General features: G+C 36.3%; 1 protein-coding gene across 2 annotated transcripts in view; it reads right to left on the reverse strand.

Annotated features, from left to right (window-relative positions):
• CNTNAP2 (contactin associated protein 2) overlaps nt 1-20061 on the reverse strand; it is a 1915205-nt gene extending 1895144 nt beyond the window's left edge. Inside the window, exon 1 of one of the 2 annotated variants that reach the window (XM_032401131.1) lies at nt 19430-20061. In XM_032401131.1, coding sequence (XP_032257022.1) covers nt 19430-19526 — 97 coding nt within the window. In that variant the 5' untranslated portion in view covers nt 19527-20061. Of the gene's footprint in view, nt 1-10726; nt 12364-19429 lie in introns of those variants that run through there. The other variant, XM_032401133.1, reaches the window with a different exon arrangement.
• Nucleotides 20062-24292: the final 4231 nt, after the last annotated feature.

A 24292-nucleotide genomic window follows, 5' to 3' on the forward strand; every position in this document is an offset into this window, starting at 1 on the left:
ACACACACACACACACACACACACACACACACACACACCCTCCCCCAGCCAAACTAGACCAAATGAACCAACACTCTATTTCTGTGGAGTCAAATCCTGTGGAAGAGCATGGCATGAACTTCCTTCCTACAACCCTCAGAACCCACACCCACAAACCCCACCAACATCCCCTAAACACTGAAACGCCTAGACTTACAGCAAGGGTGCCTGTCCTTCCTTCCCCACGGCAATCAGTTCCTGATGTTCAGAGCCTTGAAGATAATTCAAGATACAGAATTTGTTAATAGTAATGCTTTGTGGTCGGTCCCTTGTTAGTCGATTTTATAGGAAAGATGGACCTGACTGTTTTAAGTGGAAAAACTCACCATACTGGCATAAATGCCATGTAATTTGTGGTAGGAAAACAAGACTATTGGCAGCCATCTATCATGCCTATATAGTAATTTCTGGTTGTACCTGTTGTAAAAATCACACTCAATTACTATTAAGAAGGGCACAGAGGACACTGATCAATCTTGCTCACTTTTTTAGAACTTTCTCTATTTAGTCAGGTACAGAAATATGTTTTTTCTATTTATAAATTGAAATAAACAATACATAATTTTATGTCAGGAAACGAATTGTTTTACAAATATGACATCACACTGTACAACTTGGGATCAGTAAACAATATTTTTATTATATTGTTAGGACAAAAAAGGAGTGCATACACACACACATTTTATCAGACATGAGGCCAGATTATTTTGGTAACTGGGATTAGGTTTATTTTGTAGAATCCTACCAGTTTTAACAGAGAAAGGCAAGCATTATTTCTCCCTTTGTGATAGTCTATGATGATGACTGGCTTTGCATAGCTATTTTGTTATTAGAGTGTCATTTAGCATATCTCTAGAAAGATGTATGTCTTTGGACAGGTTTCATTGCTTTCTAGGATTTGATTATTCTAAAATTCATAATAATATTACTAAAAAGTAATACCAATTGAGCACTTATTATTGGTAAGGCAATTTGTTTGCCACTTTAAATACATAATATTATTTAAACTTCAGAAACACTTTTGAGACTCTATCCGAAAGATCCTGCTAGAGATTAAAAAAAAAAAAGACTGAGGTTTGGAAGAGATGCTATTTTGTCCTAAGACTGCAAAGCCTAGGACACTAGAATGACAGATTTTTAAAACTGTAATGGACTTTAGAGATAATCTACTTCAATTCTCTAATACTATAAATACAAAACTAAAATTTAGAGAGATTATATAAATTGTTCAAAACTACACAACTATAGCCTAGTATCTACCTCTTTTTGCATGTTTTTCCCCAAACTATATCATAGACTACATTATTGTACCTTCTATTTGCACCCAAAATATTTAAGAGTCTGATATAATGATTGCACATTTTTTCAGAGTGTGATTAATTTAAAATAAGCAAGAAATTTGTTATGATATCTCTCAGTACAGATTCCAAGTTTAAATTCTTCCTACTCAATGTACGGTCCACAAAGCACTCTCTGCATCAGCATCATGTGGGAGCTTTTTAGAAATGCCACATCTTAGGTCTCACCCAGATCCACTGGATCAGAGTCTGCCAGATGTCTCACGTACATATTAGCAGGTGAGAAGTGTGCTCTGTGAAGTTTCTACTTCTTTTTTTTTTTTTTTTTGACAGAGAGAGAGAGACAGCGAGAGAGGGAACACAAGCAGGGGGAGCGGGAGAGGGAGAAGCAGGCTCCCCGCTGAGCAGAGAGCCCGATGTAGGGCTCGATCCCAGGACCCTGGGATCATGACCTGAGCCGAAGGCAGACGCTTAACGACTGAGCCACCCAGGCGCCCCTGAAGTTTCTACTTCTTATACACCAAATTCCTCAATACCAGCTCCAGTAATGGCCACTATTGACTAGTACTCAATGCCCAACAGACATCCATGTACAACCTCTTGCTGGCCAGTGGTTTTTTGTTGTTGTTGTTGTTGTGTTTTTTTTTTTTAAGATTTATTTATTTGAGAGCAAGAGAGAGGGAGAGAGAGAGAGCAAGCACAAGCAGGGAGGAGGGAGAGAGGGAGAAGCAGACTCTCCGCTGAGCAGGGACCTGAGCTGAAGGCAGATGCTTAACCAACTGAGGTGCTCCATGTTGGCCAGTGTTTTAAGTAAACCAATCATCTGCTAAAGAACATACTTCTGCACAGACTATAATCTGAGATATAGCTACAGACACTGTATTGGTTTGTTATAGATACATAATCATCCAGCACTTGCAAGCTATAGTTTATTTTATGTAAAACCTGAAAGTGAGGACTTTGATGTATAGTCAATGTTGAAAAGTTAAACTGCAAATATACTGAAAGTATAAAAAATATATATACCAAGATATATATGCAGTTCTATATTGCCCTCTGTTTGAAGTGGTATATTACTCAAATTCTGAAATGACCTCATCATAACATTATATTCCTTAACAACAACAACTGGTATTACACTCACTGTAATAAGAATACAAGGAATATTTTCATTAGAAATAATCTTGAACTTTCTAGCATTTTATAAATGTATACATGTTTAATAAAACAGCCACTATCCATACCAAAGTATGTAGCAATCCAACTAACTGAAATCTTTGTAAAATGAGAAAATTTTTCAAGTATAGAACACAGTAATGCCGAAGGTAAGTACTTGAGGAATATGAGTCATATTATCACTAGTAGCATTAAAAAAATAACTACAAATATACTGTGACTAATAAATTACAATATCAATATGATATTGTTATGTGAAAGTATGTTATAATTATACTTAATATTATTTGCTTCCTTTTAAGTGAGCAATAAACAATATACTTTGAAATATAGTTTATTTAGGAAATTGTCTCTTATAAATGCCTGATGTTTCAATAACACCCATGTACATGTTAAATGATCAAAGTTGTTTCTCTCTTTAGCAAAATCCTCTAATCTAAATACCATTGAATTATTGTAAATATTAGTACTGACATTTCTAAATGAGGCTGGAATAATGTCTCATGTAGATAATATTGTCCAGGAACAATTTTTTTACATAATTATTTTTACATTTACATGAAACAAATGTTCCTTTTTGATATTAAAATTATTTAAGCAGTGCATATTGACTATAATACAATTATAAAATTGAGATAAATTTCCGAAAACACATACCTACAATATAACTATATATTAAAACACTTACAAGCTCATTTAACATTTCCAGCTCTACCTAAACAGTTAAAAATTAGACTTCATTGAAAAATATTTTAGAATTACTATTGTTCAATTGTCCTTAATTTCTTTCGGATTTAAGTGTATTTTGTGTCAATGTATTAAATAATAAACTTAATATTTGGAGTGAAAGCATTTAATTTCTTTATGCCTAATATCACAAGGTCTTGTGAGAAAGAACAAATTTTATATAAGAGAGTCATGAATGTTTTCTCTTACTGCTAATTTTTATTATTCGAAGAGATCAGAACCAGTGATTTCTCTCACTAGTATCATCAAGTTTACTTCTACCTCACCCTATCTATCTTCCTGTTGGATGGGAGTAGAGAAAAGAGAACACATGAAATAAGAAAATTATGGCACAGTAAACTGTGAGAGGAGATTCTTTAGAAAAAGTTTTTCTAAAAGTTTTTCACTTTTAGAAAAAGTGAAATTTTAAGTCTTCCTCCCTTTACTGAAAAGAATATTCAAAATTTCAGAAGGGAAAGAGAAAAATGTTCTGCAAATTCACTGACTATATCCTGAGTCTTTAAGTCTTCATGGCCAGGAATTTGGAAATTGTGAAAATAAATATCTAATACATATACTTTACCAGTTTCAGACAGGAACTGATAAAGTCACATTGACCAACTCAGTCTGGCTGCAAAGCAGGGCCCAGTCATGGTCTAATAGATGGGCCTGAGGGGTCTTCTGAGCCCCAGAATATAGAACAACAAGAATTCACCAGGAACCATTGAGAGGGCCCTAGAATATGTCTCAGAATATAATCTTCCAGTGACCAACTTTCTCCATCATTTTTACGATCCTATCATTTACAATTCATACCTTCATTATCTATGTAGCAAAATGTAATTGCTAATTCTGCCTGGGCCTTCTTTGCAAGGAAATCACACAGCTTTTATTATAGGTAATGTTGCTTATATTCAAATTTATATTATAAGTATTTTATACCTTCCTAGAGATAATAAAACTCTTTATTAGGACAGAGACCCTGTGTTCAAAGTTTTTGTAATCTTCAGAGCTTACCACAGTGATCTATTTTTAATAGACACTCAAATATTTTCATTAATCAAATAAAAAAAAGTTTATAAACAATTTCAGCTGTACCTCCAATAATCCTGGGCACTGATTTTCAGGGACTTAAAATAATATTCACTGTTTGATTTCCTAGCTTTCCAGTTATTTGGATAGTCAAATTCAAAACTGAAAAAAATTGTCAAATTTCTTTTTATACTTTCCGTCGTATTTCAGAAAACAAGCTTTATACCATCTGCGCATATGGCTGAAAAGTTAAGAGTAAAAATGTTTATGCTTTTGGATATGTTCCTCATGCCCACAAGCTCTCTAATTTGCAAATGTTGTGGTTTTCCAGAAACATTTGTAAGGTAATTGAATACCTATTATATTGTAAGAGAAGCTCCACTAAATAAGTTATTTTATACTGTTCTAATAATTTTGCCACACTTTTTCACATTAATATACTTTTAAAATAAATGACTCAAATATTAACAACTTTGTGTATTGAACAACGCATTATATATACATTGTTACACATTAATAAAAAATTCTAAGTTAATATAAATTACATACGCATTACTTCCTTCAATTAAGTCTTACTACATTTGAACTACGATTAGCTCATTTTTTGACCATTTACATGTGTATTATGGGAAATAGATAATATTCCGGTCTTATCTTTGCTAATTTTTCCAAATGTAAATCTCAGCTTCCCAACTACATTATAAAATAAATGTCTGAGACATAAACAGACATTTCTCCAAAGAAGACATCCAGATGGCCAACAGACACATGAAAAGATGCTTAACATTACTTATCATCGGGGAAACGCAAATCAAAAGTACAATGAGATATCACATCACACATGTCAGAATGGCTAAAATCAACAACGAAGAAACAGTAAGTGTTGGCAAGGATGTGGAGAAAAAGGAACCCTCTTGTACCGTTGGTGGGAATGCAAACTAGTGCAGCCACTGTGGAGAACAGTATGGAGGTTCCTCAAAAAGTTAAAAATAGAACTACCCTATTATCCAATAATCACACTACTGGGTATTTACCCAAAGAATATAAAACACTAATTTGAAAGGATATATGCACCCCCCATGTTTATTGCAGCTTTATTTACAATAGCCAAATTAAGGAAGCAGCCCAAGTGTCCATCAATAGATGAATGGAAAAAGAAGTGCTATGTGTGTACACACACACACACACACACACACACACACAGAGGAATATTATTCAGCCATAAAAATAATGAAATCTTGCCATCTGCAGTACCATGGATGAAGCGACAGAGTATTATGCTAAGCAAAATAGGTCAGCCAGAGAAAGACAAATACCATATGATTTCACTCATATGTGGAATTTAAGGAACAGAACAAATGAACAAAGGAATAAAAAAAGAGGGAGAGAGACAAACCAAGAAACAGACTCTTAACTATAGAGAACAAACTGATGGTTACCAAAGGGGAGGTGGGTGGGTGGAATGGATCAAAGTGATGGGGATTAAGAGTAAACTTATCATGATGAGCACTGAGTAATGTACAGAACTGCTGAATCACTATATTGTACATCTGAAACTAATATAACACTGTATGTAGGTTTTTTAAAAAGATTTTATTTATTCGTCAGAGAGAGACAGAGAAAGAGAGCACAAGCAGGGGGAGCGGCAGGCAGAGGGAGAAGCAGGGTCCCCGCTGAGGAAGGAGCCCGACGTGGGACTCGATCCCAGGACCCTGGGATCATGACCTGAGCTGAAGGCAGATGCTTAACCAACTGAGCTACCCAGGCATCCCAGCACTGTATGTTAACTATACTGGAATTAAAATTTTAAACTTAAAAAAAATGTCTGAGGCAATTACAAATGATTTTGTAATATTTACTGATTCTACCTAGCATTATATTCATAGATCTGTACAATAAATATTTAATGCATTCAAAAATGACCCCCCAAATTAAATTAACTAAATTAATTAATTAACTAAAATTAGTCTACCATCATGTGCCAGTCATTGCACATTCTGCATTTGATCCTCCTGGCAAGCCTTTCATATAGGTACTGTTATTTCATCATATTGCATACTACAATACTGGTCTCAAAAGCTTAGATAATTTGCCCAAGGTCACTGAGGAACAGAGCCAACAACCAAACCCAGTCTTTTTGACACGATAGTCTCTGTTTGTAAGCATTACAAGATATTTGTTTAAAAGAAAATGTAGATTCCTTTTAAAAATCATTAATACTTTTAGCAAATGAATGTCTACATTTTAGCAGGTAACCAGTATAAAACTAACTTTCAGAAATGAATATAGAACATCAGATTACAGTGGTCTTTATTTAGGAGTTTCTAGGACGGGATCCTCAGTCATAGTAAAGAACTATTTATTTCACACATTTATGGAGATTGGCTTTGAAACTAGAGACATCCTGCCACAGATAATAAATAGACATATACGTAAAACCCTCGCATATAGTATTCTGATTTTTGTTTGTTTCCATGAAGTTTGACTAACCAAATTTGCCATTTTAGGTGAAACCAAAATACACTACAACTACTTTTAGTTCATACGATCAAAGACACCTACAAAGAAACAAAACAAAACAAAAAAGCAAAACAGAAACAAATAAAATTTTCCAAAATCTTTTAACGACTTTAAAATAGCAACTGATGGGGCGCCTGGGTGGCTCAGTCATTAAGCGTCTGCCTTCGTCGGCTCAGGTCATGATCCCAGGGCCCTGGAATCAAGCCCCGCATCGGGCTCCCTGCTCAGCAGGAAGCCTGCTTCTCCCTCTCCCACTCCCCCTGCTTGTGTTCCCTCTCTCGCTGTGTCTCTCTCTCTGTCAAATAAATAAATAAAAATCTTTTTTAAAAAAAAAAAATAAATAAATAAAATAGCAACTGTTAGGAAAAACCCATCCCCACCCTACACCCAAATCGATGCTGTGCATCCTATGTGCAGCAATTTAGATACTTTTTATTCTAGACAGTCGACTTGCTACATAGCGAAGTTCATCCATGGAATGTAAGGTTTCCTCAATGCTTATTTTTAATAAAACTGGCAAAACATAAATTATTCTGTGTTTAATGACAATAAATACTTATTGTCTATATTTTCAACCAATAAAGATTTATTTTCTATTTGCTGATAAACTACTAAGCAGTACCCTTTACTCTTCCAAAACTTTCTTTTCACTACATGTTTTATAAAAGACTGATTCCACGGGGCGCCTGGGTGGCTCAGTTAGTTAAGCGACTGCCTTCGGCTCAGGTCATGATCCTGGAGTCCTGGGATCGAGTCCCGCATCGAGCTCCCTGCTCAGCAGGGAGTCTGCTTCTCTCTCTGACCCTCCTCCCTCTCATGCTCTCTGTCTCTCATTCTCTCTCTCTCAAATAAATAAATAAAATCTTTAAAAAAAAAAAAAGACTGATTCCAAAACCATCTAATACCTCCACAGCAGAGTGAAGTCTAAACTTAGCCAATGTCAGAATTGCATAGCTGTCATCTTTTGGTTGGAACATTCTTCCCCTTCTCTTTTCTTGGCTACTTCCTTCTTATCCTTTAACTTCCAGCTAAAATGTCATAATGGGAAGGACCTTAACCATCCGTTGATAAATTTACTTCTGGACCGACAGAGATGATTTATAATTTTAATTTAAATTTTAACATGCCTAATAAATAAGAGGGGGATCTGAGGTAACGTACTAGAATGAAATATTACAGTTAAAATAACTGAAATAAGAGTTGAGAGACCCTGCGGAGGATGTGTGACTTACAGAAGCACATTATTAAATGCCAGTTTTTTCCTACTAAAATTTTGAAAACTGAATGTGTTATGTGGAAGCATAAAAGGCTACTGTAAATAAAATAATGAGAAATCATTTTAAATCCAGACCCAGGTCACTAATTTTTCCCAAACATATTGATCTTTAGCATGCTTCTGAGCAGTCCACCTTTAATAATTTCTTAGGCAACTGTTGTCACAACTGTTGTCAACTTCAGGAAGCCAGAAACCTCTGTCACTTGACATGGTTTGCCTTTGGCACTGGTGCATTTGTCATTTGAAGGTTCAATATGTAAAAACAAACACAGCGTGAGATGCTCTAAATACCATAATTATAGACATATAAATGAACAAACAACTGGTCTGAAAGCCTTTTACAAAAAGCTCTATGGGCGCCAATTTGATAAAAGAACAATGTCATTTTTATTTACAAGATTCTGAAATCTCTTTTTAAAAGTGAATATGGTACTCTAATTTTACCACGTATAATCTAAAAATGTGCAAGAACAACACATTTTAAATTCCAAAATATATATTTTGGGTGATTATATAATCTTTGTAAAATTAAAATGCTTCAGGTCACTGTATACAGTAATTATATAACATGAAGCCACGTCTTTCGCCATATGAAAACTAATCAAATTGCAGTAATACTTTCCTAATATACTTTGGGCAAAGAACAGATAATAAATTCAAGAATAAGTTGCCTTTCACATTGAGCAAATAGGTGCAAACTACCCTTTAAAATTACCTTAATAGCCCCATTCCTTTTGAATAACAGTCCTCTGAAATAATCATTTTTGTTTTGATTCATACAGACATGTCAGTTTTAAGGCAGTATTTTTATAATATGATGATTACTACTTACCGATAAACTTTAGTGTAACTACTATTATACTAAAATCATATTACTTCTGATTACTTCTGATTTATAGTTTTTAGCTATAAAAATACAACTAAAAAAAGATAGCTGTACTTTTTGTTACAACCTAGCTATATGCAATTTACATACAGATCTTACAGAACTAACCCATTTCAATTTGATCATATTTTTTTAATGCTGCTCATGCACAGTCTTTTCTCTTAATGGATATATTCATCTTTGACATATTAATTAGTGACTAAACAGTGACTAAATATTAAAATTATATTTAATCATACTATGATATCTGTCTTCAAATATTTTATGGCAGTAGAATATCAGGTAAATATTAAGCTTTTATTACCTTAAAAGCCCAACTACAGCTAATGGCCAGAATTTATGAGAATGTAGATTTTGTGTCCGTAGAACTTGATAAAAGTAAGAACTATATAAAAAAAGAAACCAGTGAACTTTCAATTTTTTTAGCATCCGTATGCTTTGAGTTTTCTAGCAGAGAGGTAACTGACTAATTTTATATAATAAATTCAATGCAACTAGTTCAGTGCCTGGTACAAGAAAAGATGATTACTGAAGTCTAATTTCTTTAATACAACCGCACCCTTATACCTGTTAACCTAAGGACAAAATGTAGGACGTGACCATGGGGGAAAGAGAAAAGGGAGTAACTTCTGTTATCAATAAGCAAAGCTAGGGGGAGTCACTGTGAAAGATATAAAATTGGGAACAGCCTTCACAGGAATGGTGGGCTTTGAAAAGGCGAGGATCTCATAGGCTGGGGGATATTTTAAAGTTGAGGTACAGCATGAACAAAGTTTCCAATGTAGGGATGAATAGAGTTACAGTATAAACAAAATATAAGTGCCTATTTTTGTACTTACCAAAGGATATTTTTGTTATATTAAAAATCAAAATGAAATTCACTGACATTCCATACCGACTTTGACAAAATCAACTAATATGCTAAGATTATTATACACTAAATATATATAATTAACAACTTTCTCTGCAACTACCTCTATCATTTACAAGATTTTTTGACATCTTAAGCACTCTATTTCAAGTACCTGTTAGGCACAATAATTATTTTGTTGACATCTGTCTTTGATTTGCATACAGATTACAGGTATTTCTTTGAAACAACGTGTTTTGAAAAGGGCAGTCAGGCTTGGCTTCTAAGGAGTCTTACCAACGATATGACTTAAGTGAAGTACAGAAAATGCTGCAAAATAGAGCCATGCAGGAAAAAGGTTGGAGAAATTACAGAGCTTTCACAGCATGGTTTCATTATTTCCCTTGAAACAATCGATTAATATTCATGTATAAATGATGGTAAGTATCTGTGTTTTATCCTTTCAAAATAGATTTCTTGCCTTTCTTCTATCACCAGTAATTCGGGATAATTTCTCACTCTACCAACAGATAATTGAAAATGACTTGGATTATTTGTCATCACTGACGAGTGATGTCAGATTTTTCTATTTTTTAATAGAAAAAAATTCTATTATTTTCCTAGAATTTTACCTGTGATGAGACCAAATCACCAAAGGGAGGTGACAGCATCTCCAATACGCTCCAGAGTTCTAAGGCTTGGACCATAAATGAGTTTCCCCTACATCAGCATAGATGAAATAGGAAAAGGTGTTCCAGAAAGAGAGAATGGAAGTGAGGATACGTAAGAGAAACATGACCAGGAACAGCGCGTTGTACAGGAGGAACTGCTAGGGTTTCAGTCTGGTGAGGTCATGGGGCGCCCATCGTGGGCAAGGGGAGATCACATCAAAAGGACAGGCAAGAACCAGGGAAGTGGGCTACCATGACGAGATGCGTGTCATCCATCGATGGTCAACTGGAAGAGAACGACTGGAAGCAAGGAGGCATCCTGGGAGGCTACTAACTTAATGTCTGGAGGAAATGCTGAGAATCCTCACAAGGGCTGCGGCGATGGGAATGAGAGCAGGGAATAGATATAAGAAATATTTAAGCATTAGAAATGACAAATATTTTTGAGACAAATATTTTCCCACTGCCGTTAAAGTCAAAGTTTTGCTCTCAACAAGACTCTCAAGAAAAGCTTTATAGTTTAGACATTACATGAAATTGATACTGAAAATAATGGTTATAGATTACACAGGTATCTTCATTTAAACTTAGTAATGGCAATAATATTTATGCTTTTGGATACAGACAGCAAAATTTCCTTTGAACCAGTTTTAAAAAGCTTTTATTCATATCTGACAAAGCATTTCAACTAATATTTTATATAGCTTTAAATAAATGTTTTCATGACATGACTATTAATGTATGCTAACAGTACCCAAAAGACAGAATCACATTGTAAAGTTACTTTATTATGATGAGGAAGAACATAAATGACATTGTATGTACTATTATTTAATGTTATTATCATTGAAATAGAAACATTAGGATAACAAGTTTTTCTTACTATACTCTACACAAGCAGTTAATTAACCTTAAAATGTTGCCTAGATGCAAACTGAAACCCAGTATTAGTCAGAGAACTGGAAATCAATGGCATAGTATTTCTCACTCAGCCGGCGGCGCCATGGTCAAGAGCACAGACTAGGGATAGATCGTACCGGCGGCCTGGCAAATTGCTTCACTTCTCTGTCTGCCCACTTACCTGCCAGTTAGAGCACTGTTCTAAGGACTAAAAGAGTTAATGCATCTAAAGAGCAGTGCCCGACCTGAAGTCAACACTCAACAAGCACTGTTCATATCAATGGGCAAAAAATTGTGGAAGTATAATAATGTCTATTGATGCCAGGAATTCTAGAAAAGGATGCTCATTCATTGGTGGTGAATACACGAGTTATAACAAATTTAAGGACCTCAGTCCGGAAATGTTCATTAAAAAAAAGATATATAAACTCTTTGATCCCGTCTTTGACATAGATTCCACACAAATGAACACACCAATATATAAATATTTGAATGAAGCTGTTTATTTTTGCAATCTTAATAGTGGAAGTAATGTAAATACCCAAATATGGCACACTGATATCCTTGGACACAGTATTATGCTTGTCAACTGACATAATAAAATGGTTACTCTTAATCCCGTAATTCCAGACAGCCAAAAAACATAATACACAATACTAGCATCTGCTTTAAATTAGCCATGAGACACTTACCTGCTTAGGTTAAGGTATCTGAATAAAATTCACATATACTACAGATGCACATGAGGCATGATTAAATTTTACTTTTGGAAATTTCATCATTAAAAAATTCTACTGTGAGGCAGGAATAAATTCTCCTATTCTTTTCATTGAGAACACTGAATATTAATCAAGTGATTTAAGTGAAGAGTGTGTTTTAGCACTAACAAAAGTCAGCTGAGAACTTCTGGTGAGGGTATATATATAATCTCATGAGATTTTATATATATAATCTCATATACGTATATATATGAAATTATATATATATATTATATATATTATGCTTCTGGATACAGACAGCAAAATTTCCTTTGAACCAGTTTAAAAATATATATATAATATATATATAATCTCACAAGATTATGCACAGTTACTTGGCACACCATGTTGAGGAAGATATGATTTAATGGCCATATTCAGACTCACTGAGAAAAAAAAAGCCATGATAGATTAATATTTGCCTTGACGGTGGCATGAGACTCATGGGTTATTGTGCTTGTGGGCATACCGAAAGAAAAAACAAAAGAGGGATCATGTGTTTTTAGATCAACTGACATTAAAATCGTTGCATATTCATTTAATCATCTGAGAAAAACTGAAAGTCACACATGATTTTCCAAACATATTAATTTTTGTTTGAACCAAAACTGTTTCATATACATTACATAAATCTATAAATTTTGAGCTAAAATTTATTAGCAATTAAGTAATTTAATGCAGGATAGACCACTGTTAATGTGCAAACAAAAACTTTTAAACAAATGATACTCTTAAAATAAGCTTTTTGCCATGTGACATAATTAGGTTGAAATTTTTTCATGTAGTTCTTCTGTTCATATATTTTGCCCAATATCTGAAAAAATATATGAAGCATATGAAGGCAGATTTTTACTTAAAGCTTGCTTAGTAATTTGATTCTCATTAAGAGGTGGCTTCCTAGTAATATGAGTTAACAGAGCAATGCAATTTATTCAACATATGTTATGGAAGTTCAACACAACCATTTGAGCCCATATGATTTACAAGTAACAACAAGCATCTTCTATTTTACGAGAATATTTTTAGCGGTAAATGTATTATTTCCTTTGGCAAATCATGATATTTCACCACATAATAAGCTGTTTTATTAATTCAGCATGTGTGTATTTACTTTTTCCATGTATTCCTTTGAAATAATATTATAATTGAATGACATAGCTGACATCATAATAGTAGTTAGTAGAAAATTAGGAGTCAAGGCAGAATTTTTCTTTTTACATACTTTTTTGACATGACATCTAATGCATAGGAGTGAGCAAATCCTTGCTGAATTTAATTAAACTTTATATAACTTGATTCCAATGTAGATGCACCACACAACACAGATTTAGGGGACCTAACAGTGTGAAAGTCGCATCTCTACTGCCACTTTCTTTAATTCATATCCCCAGGCCCCTAAGACCACCATTCCAGTGCAAATGAAGCAGGGGGTGAATGTATTTGAAAAGGGAAAGAGAACCTTATATATGTTTGGGGATAATTTTTCCTGGTAAAAGTATTCCCAGAAACTAGTTTTACCTCCTTCCTAAACACGAAAACATTAAAGAATATATCACGATGCATGTTTATGAGGATATTTCAAACAAACTTAAATCATAAGTAAAATGTAGAATATGGCCCTTAGGAGCTCTTCTGTACTCCTTCAGCGCTTTTACTGTATACCAAAAATATGATATCTTCAGCAAGCAAACTCAGAGCCAATGAATACATCTTTATTTCCAGATTTCCTACTATCATGGGAGGTTTTAAAATCTGGAGAGCTATAAAAAAATCAATTACTTCAAGCTGTTATTATGAATAGTCTACCCCCAAAATGAATTAAATAAGACTTTAACAAGCTTTTTATCAAAATTTACAATTGAGGAAATTATCAATTTTGTTTTCGAAGTTCAAATGACTCCTTTTTTTTTTTAGAATAACTGACCCAAAATGTCTAACTCTTCATAATTGTGCAGAAGCAACATAGACATAAGGTAGCTACCAACTCAAGGCGTGTCAAATTCACCTGATACTTTAATAGGTAAGATTCAGTCGAATGTGTAGCCACTAAAGTCCATAAACAAGATGCATTTAAAATGGTAATGTTATTGACCATAGGTAAAGAAATGTATTCCAAATGTCTTTCTAAAATAAATATCACTAATGACAAAAATATGAATGAGTGAACAAACGAATGGGGGGGCTCTAGGAGGTCATAGTTAGAATAAGTGCAACTCTCCAACTTAACATCAAAGGGAAAAACAAGTCTTATTTCATTGCTGGTTTTTAAAACATGCAAAAATATTCTCATGCTCATTTAGTTCAATGCTAAATAAGCTTATTACAGGCAGTTTAATACCTTTGGGTTTGACAGGGTACAATAAATAGCACTCTTTTCTGCCTGAGTTCTAGATTAGAATAGGAGTCACAGGTGGAGAGCAAATATCACCCTTTACACAATAATTGCTGAAAAGGGCTTAGCTGTGTGGCAACAATGGGATGCATTAACCTTAATTCTGAAATTAAACAAACTTTCTAGCCATAGGAAGAACCGAAACACCATAAAGCTTTCCATTTATCACACACATTATTGCAGAGGCATAGCCTACTCTTATATGTCTTTCAATAAGAATCTCTACCTTTTGCAGGCAGCTTAGAAGGAAGAAGGAGGGGCTCAGCTATGCTGGGTCCTTAACCCAAAGTCACCTCACAGGTAAGTCCCTCCACTTAACATAGAAGGAATTAGTGAACTGCAGAGATAGAGGCTAAGCATGTTAGAGGTGGACTTTCCTCCACATAAAAGGAAACATTAGGATGGAGAAAGAGGTAGCACCTTCATATCCCAACATCTTCAGTTGGTCAGAACTAAAACATACAGGTTCTACAGATCCCAGGAGATGGGGAGATCCAATGTTTGAACTTATCATTTTGTTCAGATTCTCTTTTAAGTTTCTCATTTGGAATGTTCTCTATATGATGATCATTTCATCATTATTTGTACATATTAAAATAACAAAAATAAACACATAATTTCTTCCAATGGCCAAATATTAGATGGTTATAAAAATGTCTCAGGTTGCTAGTAGCTACTTATCTTGAGATATGTATTTCTCTAGAAATACTGATAACATCCGATTTCAGATACCGATATACATAGAAATATGACTTTCACTTTATTTCCATAACATTGTAGTTTTGAGATTTAAATTATGTACTCTGTTCTTTAACTTTGCAAGTAGCAATAAATGACAAAAGAAAGCACTTCTCAAATCAATCAGATATAGGAAAATTTTGAAATTGCATGTTTTATTTCTTCATCCCATCAACATCAGTCACCACATAAACATGAAGAAGTTTAATACTCTTAAGATAATCATACTCTAGATATGAAGAGTTAAGAATTTCTGAGCCTAGAATCTCTCCTAATTCTATACATTATTTTCAACAAATAAAATATCTTTTAAAATCTTAAAAAGAGTAGCAAGACAAGGGGATGTATATCACATTCCCTTTATGTTTTAATCATAAAAAGGATACATCAGACAAGAAAACTTATTAGTTCACTTTAAAGACTTACTAAGATTTTCTCTGGAAGAATTTATAATTAAGACAAGTGATTTAAAATCTTGAAGAAGTTATAGAACTTGAAATATCCTCCAAATTAGAATAGAAAAAAATTAGAAATGTGATTTTAAAAATATAATGCATATCAAACAACTTCGATGTTACTTATCTCAAAATGATATATTGTATAACTGTATAAAAGTTAATAAAAGCCTATATTGAATTTGGGGATTCCTTTTTTTGGCCAATTTTGCCATACATCAATGTTAATGGAGAAAATTTTGGCAAAAATCCCTGTTCCCTATATATCAGCGCTACAATGAAATCAAGATTATGCAGTTTTCTTCTATGAGTAAATAACACTTTTTTAATTATTACTTTAAGTAAATAATGTACTACCTCTTAACAGCCAATGATTTTTGCTGGCCTAAAGCATTTTTTTATTTAAATTCATTTTATTAAGACAAGCTCATTGTTATGTTTAAGCTCAGTGTAAACTAGTAATATTTGCTTTTATATTTATTTATGTAGTTTACTCCATTTATTTCAAAGAAAACATTTTAGAGTGGTATATGAATTGCAGAAGAAATAGATCAATATACTATTGTTTTGATATTGTTGCATTAGTTACTTGAAATAACTGCACATGAAAAGACCTATCTATAAAATTGTAAGTGGGTTTAACTCCTTGAAAGACACATTAGAAAATACATAAATATATACACATATTACATATAATAAATATATAATACATACACTCTATTAAATAATAATATGTATCTATACAGTATGTAACATGTACTTAAAGGATTTTACCAAATATATGTGTGTATATTTATATACATTTGTGTTTATATATGCTTATATATGTAAAAACATATTTGTTAGAAAGTAGTTGATTAATTGAAAACATTTCTCAAATGTGACAGTGAAATTATAGTTTAATTGGTATACAAAATAATACAAAATAATGTAAAGTGAACTTTATCAGAAAGCACTATTTAAGTCAAAATTTAGTATACTTTAGGAATAAGTTAAATTCATTAAGTGCTAGCTCAAACTCCTCATCATTTAGAACTGCACTGTCAGCATCTTTCAAATATGTTCAAATAAGTGCAACTCCCTAAGAGTAAAATCTTCTACTTAAACTTTACATATGTGTCCTGTATATATGCATTTACAAGAAGGGAGGTTATAGGATACCATCAGCTCAGCAGCAGCTCATCTGCACTGTTAGGCAATTAGATTCTAGTTCTACTTAATCCCAGAAACAAGCTTCTTTAGTATTAGTCTAGTTGTAAAAAACATACTAGGAACAGTAACACCATTTTTATATACACTTCAATAACAGAGAAAAAGAAATAAGGCAGAAGCAAATATATATTTAAAATGGTATTGTTAACAAATGAAAAATATTAACCTCATCTTCTGGAAATGTCCATCATGTTAAAAAGTTATCTAGGGACAGAAAGTTTTAGCATAGTCATCACATTTTTTTTTTAAATGAGTACCAAATAAAAACATTACTTTTAGATTTTCATGCTACTTTTTGTCTTGTGATGACCTCTCCTGGTTGAGTTGTTCATTATCTTAGATTCACGTAGTTATCATTTTTTTCTCCTTTGAGTGTTTTCAGTATTAAGAATAGAACTATCATTCTTTTTCAGAGTTTTGTATAATATAAATAAACATTTACAGTAAGTGTAAAATTATAATTTAATTTTAAAGCACTGAATATGTGAAGCTTATTCTAATCAATAAAGTATACATCATTCTTATTATTTGATTTCATGATGCAGGGAAACTGGGTTTTAGTCAATTTAAATTCAAATGAAATAAGTCATCTTAAGCCATTTTAGATATTTAAACAATAAAGAATAAGAGCTAATAAATAAATCTTAATCAAACATAAGTATTAACTATCTGAAAAGTAATATTCTCTGCTCTTCCCCATCACCAAATTCTAAGTTGTAAAAACTAAGAATATATTTCTGAAACAACTTTTCTATTCTTAAAATGCATTAACCCAGTGGCTGCATATGCCGTTCATTCTTGATACATGGCAAATGTTTCAGATGAATCCATTATAATTAGAGTATACAAAGAGATGCAATATGAAACCCAAGAAAAATCCTGGATATGAGGGTCTTTAAGCAGCGAATATAATTAATTTAATTTATAATGAATTTAATTTCTGAAAAGAGTAGCAGTTAGTTCTATATGACCAGATCTTGAAATGGAAATTGAAATTTCGTCAGATTACTTTTCTCAGGATGTAGTTACATATTTACATAAATTAATACGGAGCATTGTGTCTTCATAATTTCTGTTTAAATATATAAAACTGACATACATATTTTAATAACATATCACTTTTTTGAGGTTTAATCCGTTTGTGAAAAAGCTATAAAATTTTTCTCAAGTCCGTTACAAACTGCCACTTAATGACTTCCTATCTTGCAAGAAAAGAGAAGCAAATACAGTACTCGGGAAAATACGTCAAAACTGTAATACCGGTTCATCACATGACATTATTATGTAGTAGGTTCTTTAGCATGACTTATAAAGTCCTTTTTTCAATGGTTATTCATATGAATATTTGCACCCTAGAATAAGAACATTAATATTAACATATAGGTAAAGATGCATCGAGGCATCTCAAGATCTCATAAACAGGACTACACATACAATGAATTCTGGAAAACACTAAATTTTTTCTTTCCTAAATGGAAAACATTTATTTTCAAACTAAAATCTCCATGATTCTTCTTTAATAAGTAACACATTCTCATAAACAAGCACTATGTGCTTATGTATATTATCCTAAGATTCCCATAGGCAATCTCTCTAGTGTTTAACTCTTTCTGAACCAAAGGAGAAATTATGCATTTCCTTTCTAGATGCACACTATGCACTTTTAAAGCAATTCAGAAGATGCGCTGGAATCTTCTATTTCTTTCTACTCTTGCTAACCACATGAAAACATGAGCAACCTTTTCTTTTTAAAAAAGCTTGCTAAAACACAGACTTAAACATATTGAACAGCATCATTTTCCTGAGAACTCTTAAGAAATGTGTTCATTACTACATTACTGATGGTTTGCCCTGCCCGTCCCAAGTCCTAGACTGTATTATATCAAACTGCCAAAGAATTAAAGCAATTTCAATTACAATACAGCATTCACTGTCTTCCATTTCAATAAACAAGTACTAAATGGTCATTAACTTGTTGGGGTTGGGGGGTGGGGTAAGAGAAGTCCATCGTGCCCAAACTGCTCAAAATGTGCTCCTCTTTCGTCCCCAAATCCGTGCTCATTTAAGTTAAAACCATAAATAAAAATAAGCAACTTATTTTTGCCCTAGTCTTCACTTCCCTTTCTCTGACCTACCTAAGCAAAATGCCATGAACTCCCTCCACAACAAGCACACCGAAGTGGAAGAATAACTCCCAAGAAGCTGTCATCCACACTCATCACTCTAACCAAGCAGTCGCAAACGCATCTCCAGGACCAGGAACAACTTTCCAGAAACATCACCAGCCTCAGAAGCCGCCCCCCCACCCCCCCACCCCCTCGGGAGCGCGGGGCTTGGAGTTTCTGTGCTGCAGGGGCTGGAAGTGCGCGACGGCGGAGACACCCGCACCCACCAGGGGCCAGAACTGCGAAGGTGCCTCAGAGTTGCCACCCCCGGGTGGCACCTCAATGCGGCACTGAAACTGCTCCGGCGCGGCGCGCGCTCGCGGGGGGCTACTTACGGGACGTGGCCGGGGCAGTCCAGGCTCTGCAGAGGAGGCTGCTGACAAGCCAGAGCGACAGCGCTGCCCCGCAGCCGGCTCGCGGAGCCGCCACCATCCTCGGCTTGCCTGCTCGCCGGACTCCGAAAGCTCGCTGCGGAGACGCCGCGCGTCTCTCCGTGGGCTTCTCGCGGGGAGGTGGGCTGTCCTCAGCGCGGGAGAGAGCCAGGCCCCTCCCGCTGCGTCCTCTTCTCCCCGCACCCCTGCAGGCTCCAGTTCGGCCGGGCTGGGAGCCGCGGGGGAGGCGCAGCCTTCCTCTTCCCTCCGTGCGGCTCCTGCCTCTCGCTCCAGGAGCCAGTGAAATGCCAGGGGGAAGAAATTCAAACCAAGAAGGAAAGGGAGGGGGAGCAGAGGAGGGGACCTACCCCGCCCTCTCTCACTCGGGAGGAGAAAAAAAAAAAATCAGCACAGGACGTGGAGGCAGATCTGAGGAGCGGGGGACGCAGAAGCGGAGGGAGCGCGCCGGGCGCGGAGCTGCTGCCCGTGGCACTGCAGGCGAGCGCTCCCCGCGCTGCCGGGCGGCGTGACTCGGAGGGGCTCGCGGGCGCCTGTCAGCTCACACGGAGAGCGGGTGCGCGGGCAGCACGCAGCCCGCGGGCGGGCGCACGCACGGCCTCAGCGCGGCGCGGCGCGGGGCCGCATCTCCTCGGCTCCGGAGCAGCGGCCGCGGCGGCCGGAGACTGAGCTGGAGACGCCGCCGCCGCCAGCAGCGCCCGCACAGCCCGGCGGCGGGCGAGGCGGGGAAGCCCTCCCTCCTCGCCCCTTCCAGTCCCCACCCCGGCTCCTCCTCCTCCTCCTCCTCCTCCACCTCCTCCTTACCGTACCCCTCTGGCTGTCAGAACCCTTCTGCCCTGCCCTCGCTTCGACTGGAAGCCGGAGCGAGAAGGCACCGGCGCGCCCGGGTCCATCGGCTGGGGCGGGGGCGGAGCAAGGGGGTGCGCGCCTCTCCCCGGGCCGGAGGCGGTGCTGAAGTTGGGGATTTGCCGTGTAATCTTGGAACCCTGCTCCAACCCCGGCCGCCCCCCACCCAGCTGCGGGAAACCGAACCCCTTCGCTCGGCTGCCTCCTCTTTCCCTTCTCTCCTCCCCTTCAGATGGAGATGGTACAGGCTCCCGGAGCTCCGGCCCCCCGGGAACCACAGTCAGGCGTCCGACAGGCAGGTCTTCCGAGTGGTCCTAACACCTAAGTGACGGGGCCGAACATCCCGACTGGAGCAGCGGGGACTGCAGACGCCGCTAATGCAGATGTTTTCTTTTTCTTTTTTTTTTTTTTTTTAAAGATTTTATTCATTTATTTGACAGAGAGAGAGAGCGAGAGCAGGAACACAAGCAGGGGGAGCGAGGGAGAGGGAGAAGCGGGCTCCCCGCTCAGCAGGGAGCCCGATGCGGGGCTCGATCCCAGGACTCTGGGATCATGACCTGAGCTGAAGGCAGACGCTTAAGGACTGAGCCGCCCAGGCGCCCCTGCAGATGTTTTCAATATGTAATTAATTCATACTCATCCATATGCACACGTACACCAGACACACGCTGCTGCCAGGAAAACTACATTCAGGCAAACACGCTCACAAACAGACACAAACACAAAACTGAAATACATAAGCAGGCATACGGATAACTACTTCAGGGTATCTGATGCATTTCAAGTACCAAGAATGACGAATATCTAAGGAGACCCAGATTTTCTTTTCACATTTAGACAATTTCGATAATAAATCTCAAGCTCTCTCCACCATTACCCCCCTTCCCCCCAGCTCACACCTCTCCATACAGGTTCCTTCTATCCAGTCTACATAAAGTACTTGGATTCTCATCTCTCTGCAGAACCAATCCTTTCGCTGACTTTACTGACACAGTTAAGAATTATTGGTCATCTAACTATCTAACGATGTTTAGGGAGGGCAAAGTAGGAGTAACCATGTCTTCCAATGTTATGCAGTGAAGCATTTGCCTTTCAAGATAAATAAATTTTTTTTTTTTTAAATATTTTAACTATGTATTTTTCTTTTTTTTTTTTTTTAAAGATTTTATTTATTTATTTGAGAGAGAGAATGAGAGACAGAGAGCATGAGAGGGAGGAGGGTCAGAGGGAGAAGCAGACTCCCTGCCGAGCAGGGAGCCCGATGCGGGACTCGATCCCGGGACTCCAGGATCATGACCTGAGCCGAAGGCAGTTGCTTAACCAACTGAGCCACCCAGGCACCCTCAAGATAAATAAATTTTTTATGGAGACTTGCCTACTCCTGGAATAGAGTCTGAGTTTAATGTTTTGGTTAGGTCGTGAAAAGGTCCACTGTAAACAGTACTGTGTGTTCACTGCATAATTAGTATGGTGGTAAGGGGCCTGATTCAGCATTCTTTATTAGAGCTTTGTTTCTTATTGATTTAAAGGGATGTTTTGTCCTAGTAAGAACTGCAGATTGGGTACAATCTGGAAAATGAAGAAACACACGGATGACTAACAGGGGAAACAACTGTATACTCATGCTATAAAATTCACCTCTTATAAAATAATACAGTAAATGCATTCTTATGGGTTATAAAACGCCCCTTTTCTATTCGAATTCCCACAGACTGTCAAAAGTCAATGTACACTTGCAAAAACTCTATGGTAGAGAACTGCCATCAACCATTTGTAAGAGCTCAAAGAAACCAGTCGCAGGGAAAAAATATTGTGAGGTAACACAACTTTTCAGAAGTCAGTTTTTAACTGTGTCTATTTAAGCCATTACACTAAACTCTACTAGAGTGGTATTTAAGTGATTTAATAAAAGAGTAAAAGAGAAAACAGTTGAAAGTGTTACCATTTCCATATCTCAGTAGTTGTCTTTCAGTGGGTATCCATCTCAAACAGATTGAACTGATTCCATTTCTTAGGGTGCAAACAAAAGGAGCCAGCACTAAGTGTCTATTTAGTTGTTTTGTAACAGAAATTATATACCCAAGGTTTTTTTTTTTTTTTTTTTTTCCCTCCGAAAAGCATCCTGGCCAGTTTGTAATCATTTCTCTTAATGAGTAAAAACAAACAAAATCAAACCTCATTTTATGACATCTGTGTAACCACCCTGCACCGACATCGTGCCGTCTAGTGCTACAGTCCTACTTCGTGCCAGTGTGAGCTAAGGACCTGCCTTCATCTGTTTTCAATGCCCTTTGCCATGTTTGAAAGTAAATGATGTCACATGCTTTGTAATGCAACTACAAATGTGTAATTAGATATGCACATTGGGATTCACAGTATACTTAAAGAAATAGGAACTTTAATAGGTGCAGGATCAGACATTCCTTAGATTCTATTTTGATTTTTCCCTACCCAATCCATCATTTTCATCATTACATATTAAAGTTAAACTTCCTTTTAAATTCAATTATGACTATAAATATTAGTTAGAAGGTAGAAACTACTAAAGCCTGCAAGGTCCCATTAAACTGCTATGCCAATTAATGGACTCAGTTCATGAACTGTCTGTTAGATATGGTAAACAGGCCCTGCCTTGTTCCAGAGATCCATTATCAATATGTGTGTTACACTGTATCTGCAAATACTGTAATTGAAGATAGGATACGATGATCTGAAATATGTTTCTTTGGTTAGATATAAGGTGAATCAAAGTTTGAGAATAGTAAAAGTAAGTGGATCAAAAGCACACAAAGAAAAAACAAAAGCATGGTGGGGAAAGACAATGGGCAAGTTACATTATTTTGAAGTGGAGTAACATATAATAAGAAATGATAGACTTCCCTATTTCCTACTGCTCACATCCTCTTCTTTTTTTTTTTTTTTTAAAGATTTTATCTATTTATTTGAGACAGAGAGAATGAGAGAGAGAGAGCACATGAGAGGGGGGAGGGTCAGAGGGAGAAGCAGGCTCCCTGCTGAGCAGGGAGCCCGATGCAGGACTCGATCCAGGGACTCCAGGATCATGACCTGAGCCGAAGGCAGTCGCTTAACCAACTGAGCCACCCAGGCGCCCCTCCTCTTCTTCTTCAACAGAAATTATTGGACTCTTTTTTTAAATGTTAAAATGACCCCATATTTGGGAACAAGTTATTGCGTCACTAGAAATATATTCATCATTCATTTATATCACAAATATTTGTTGAGTATCTGCCTATTATTGAGCTGGACATTGTGCTAGATATTAGGATTTTACCTCTGAGCAAGAGAGAGAACACTTTTGACCTCAGAGTTGGTGGCCAATGGTTGAATAAAGAGATCAAAATAAATCTGCATCACTTTGATGCTAACATCTATTCAAGTAAATGTTGACTAGGTAATTATTCTAGTATCTTCATATATTCTTCAAAAATAAATAATATCAAAAATAGAAAAATATTATCATCATCATTATCATTCCAGTGATCTGCAAATAATCTGTTGGATGGCAAATTATCTCAAAAGTCCTCCCCAAATTTTGGAACTTAAATGGCAAGAAGAGTCAAAATATCTTGGTTTTAATGACACTTTGAACTGACTAACTCTATTGAATGAAGCACTGAGAAAATTCAGGACTTTTCAATAAGAAAAACATTGGTGTATCTCTAGGTGAGGTCCTTGGAATGGAATTTCCTTCTGGAAAGCAAGCTGATCAACTGTGCCCAGATTTCAGTGAATTCCCTCAGGGGGAAAAAAAAGTGTCTAGAATAGAAATGTTTGCCAGTCTGATTGCACACTCCAAGAAGAATTTAGCACCTGTTTCTCTGGATATATAGTATCTGTCTGGGATGCATTCTCTAGTGAGAAAGAACAGAATGAGGTTTAGTCTAATGGGAAAGCCTCTAGTGTAGAGAAAAATCCACCTGGAGTCTGGGCTTTTGGCAATGC

The sequence above is a fragment of the Phoca vitulina genome, unplaced genomic scaffold, assembly GCF_004348235.1.
Source record: "Phoca vitulina isolate PV1807 unplaced genomic scaffold, GSC_HSeal_1.0 scaffold4, whole genome shotgun sequence".
NCBI classification, from domain to species: Eukaryota; Metazoa; Chordata; class Mammalia; order Carnivora; family Phocidae; genus Phoca; species Phoca vitulina.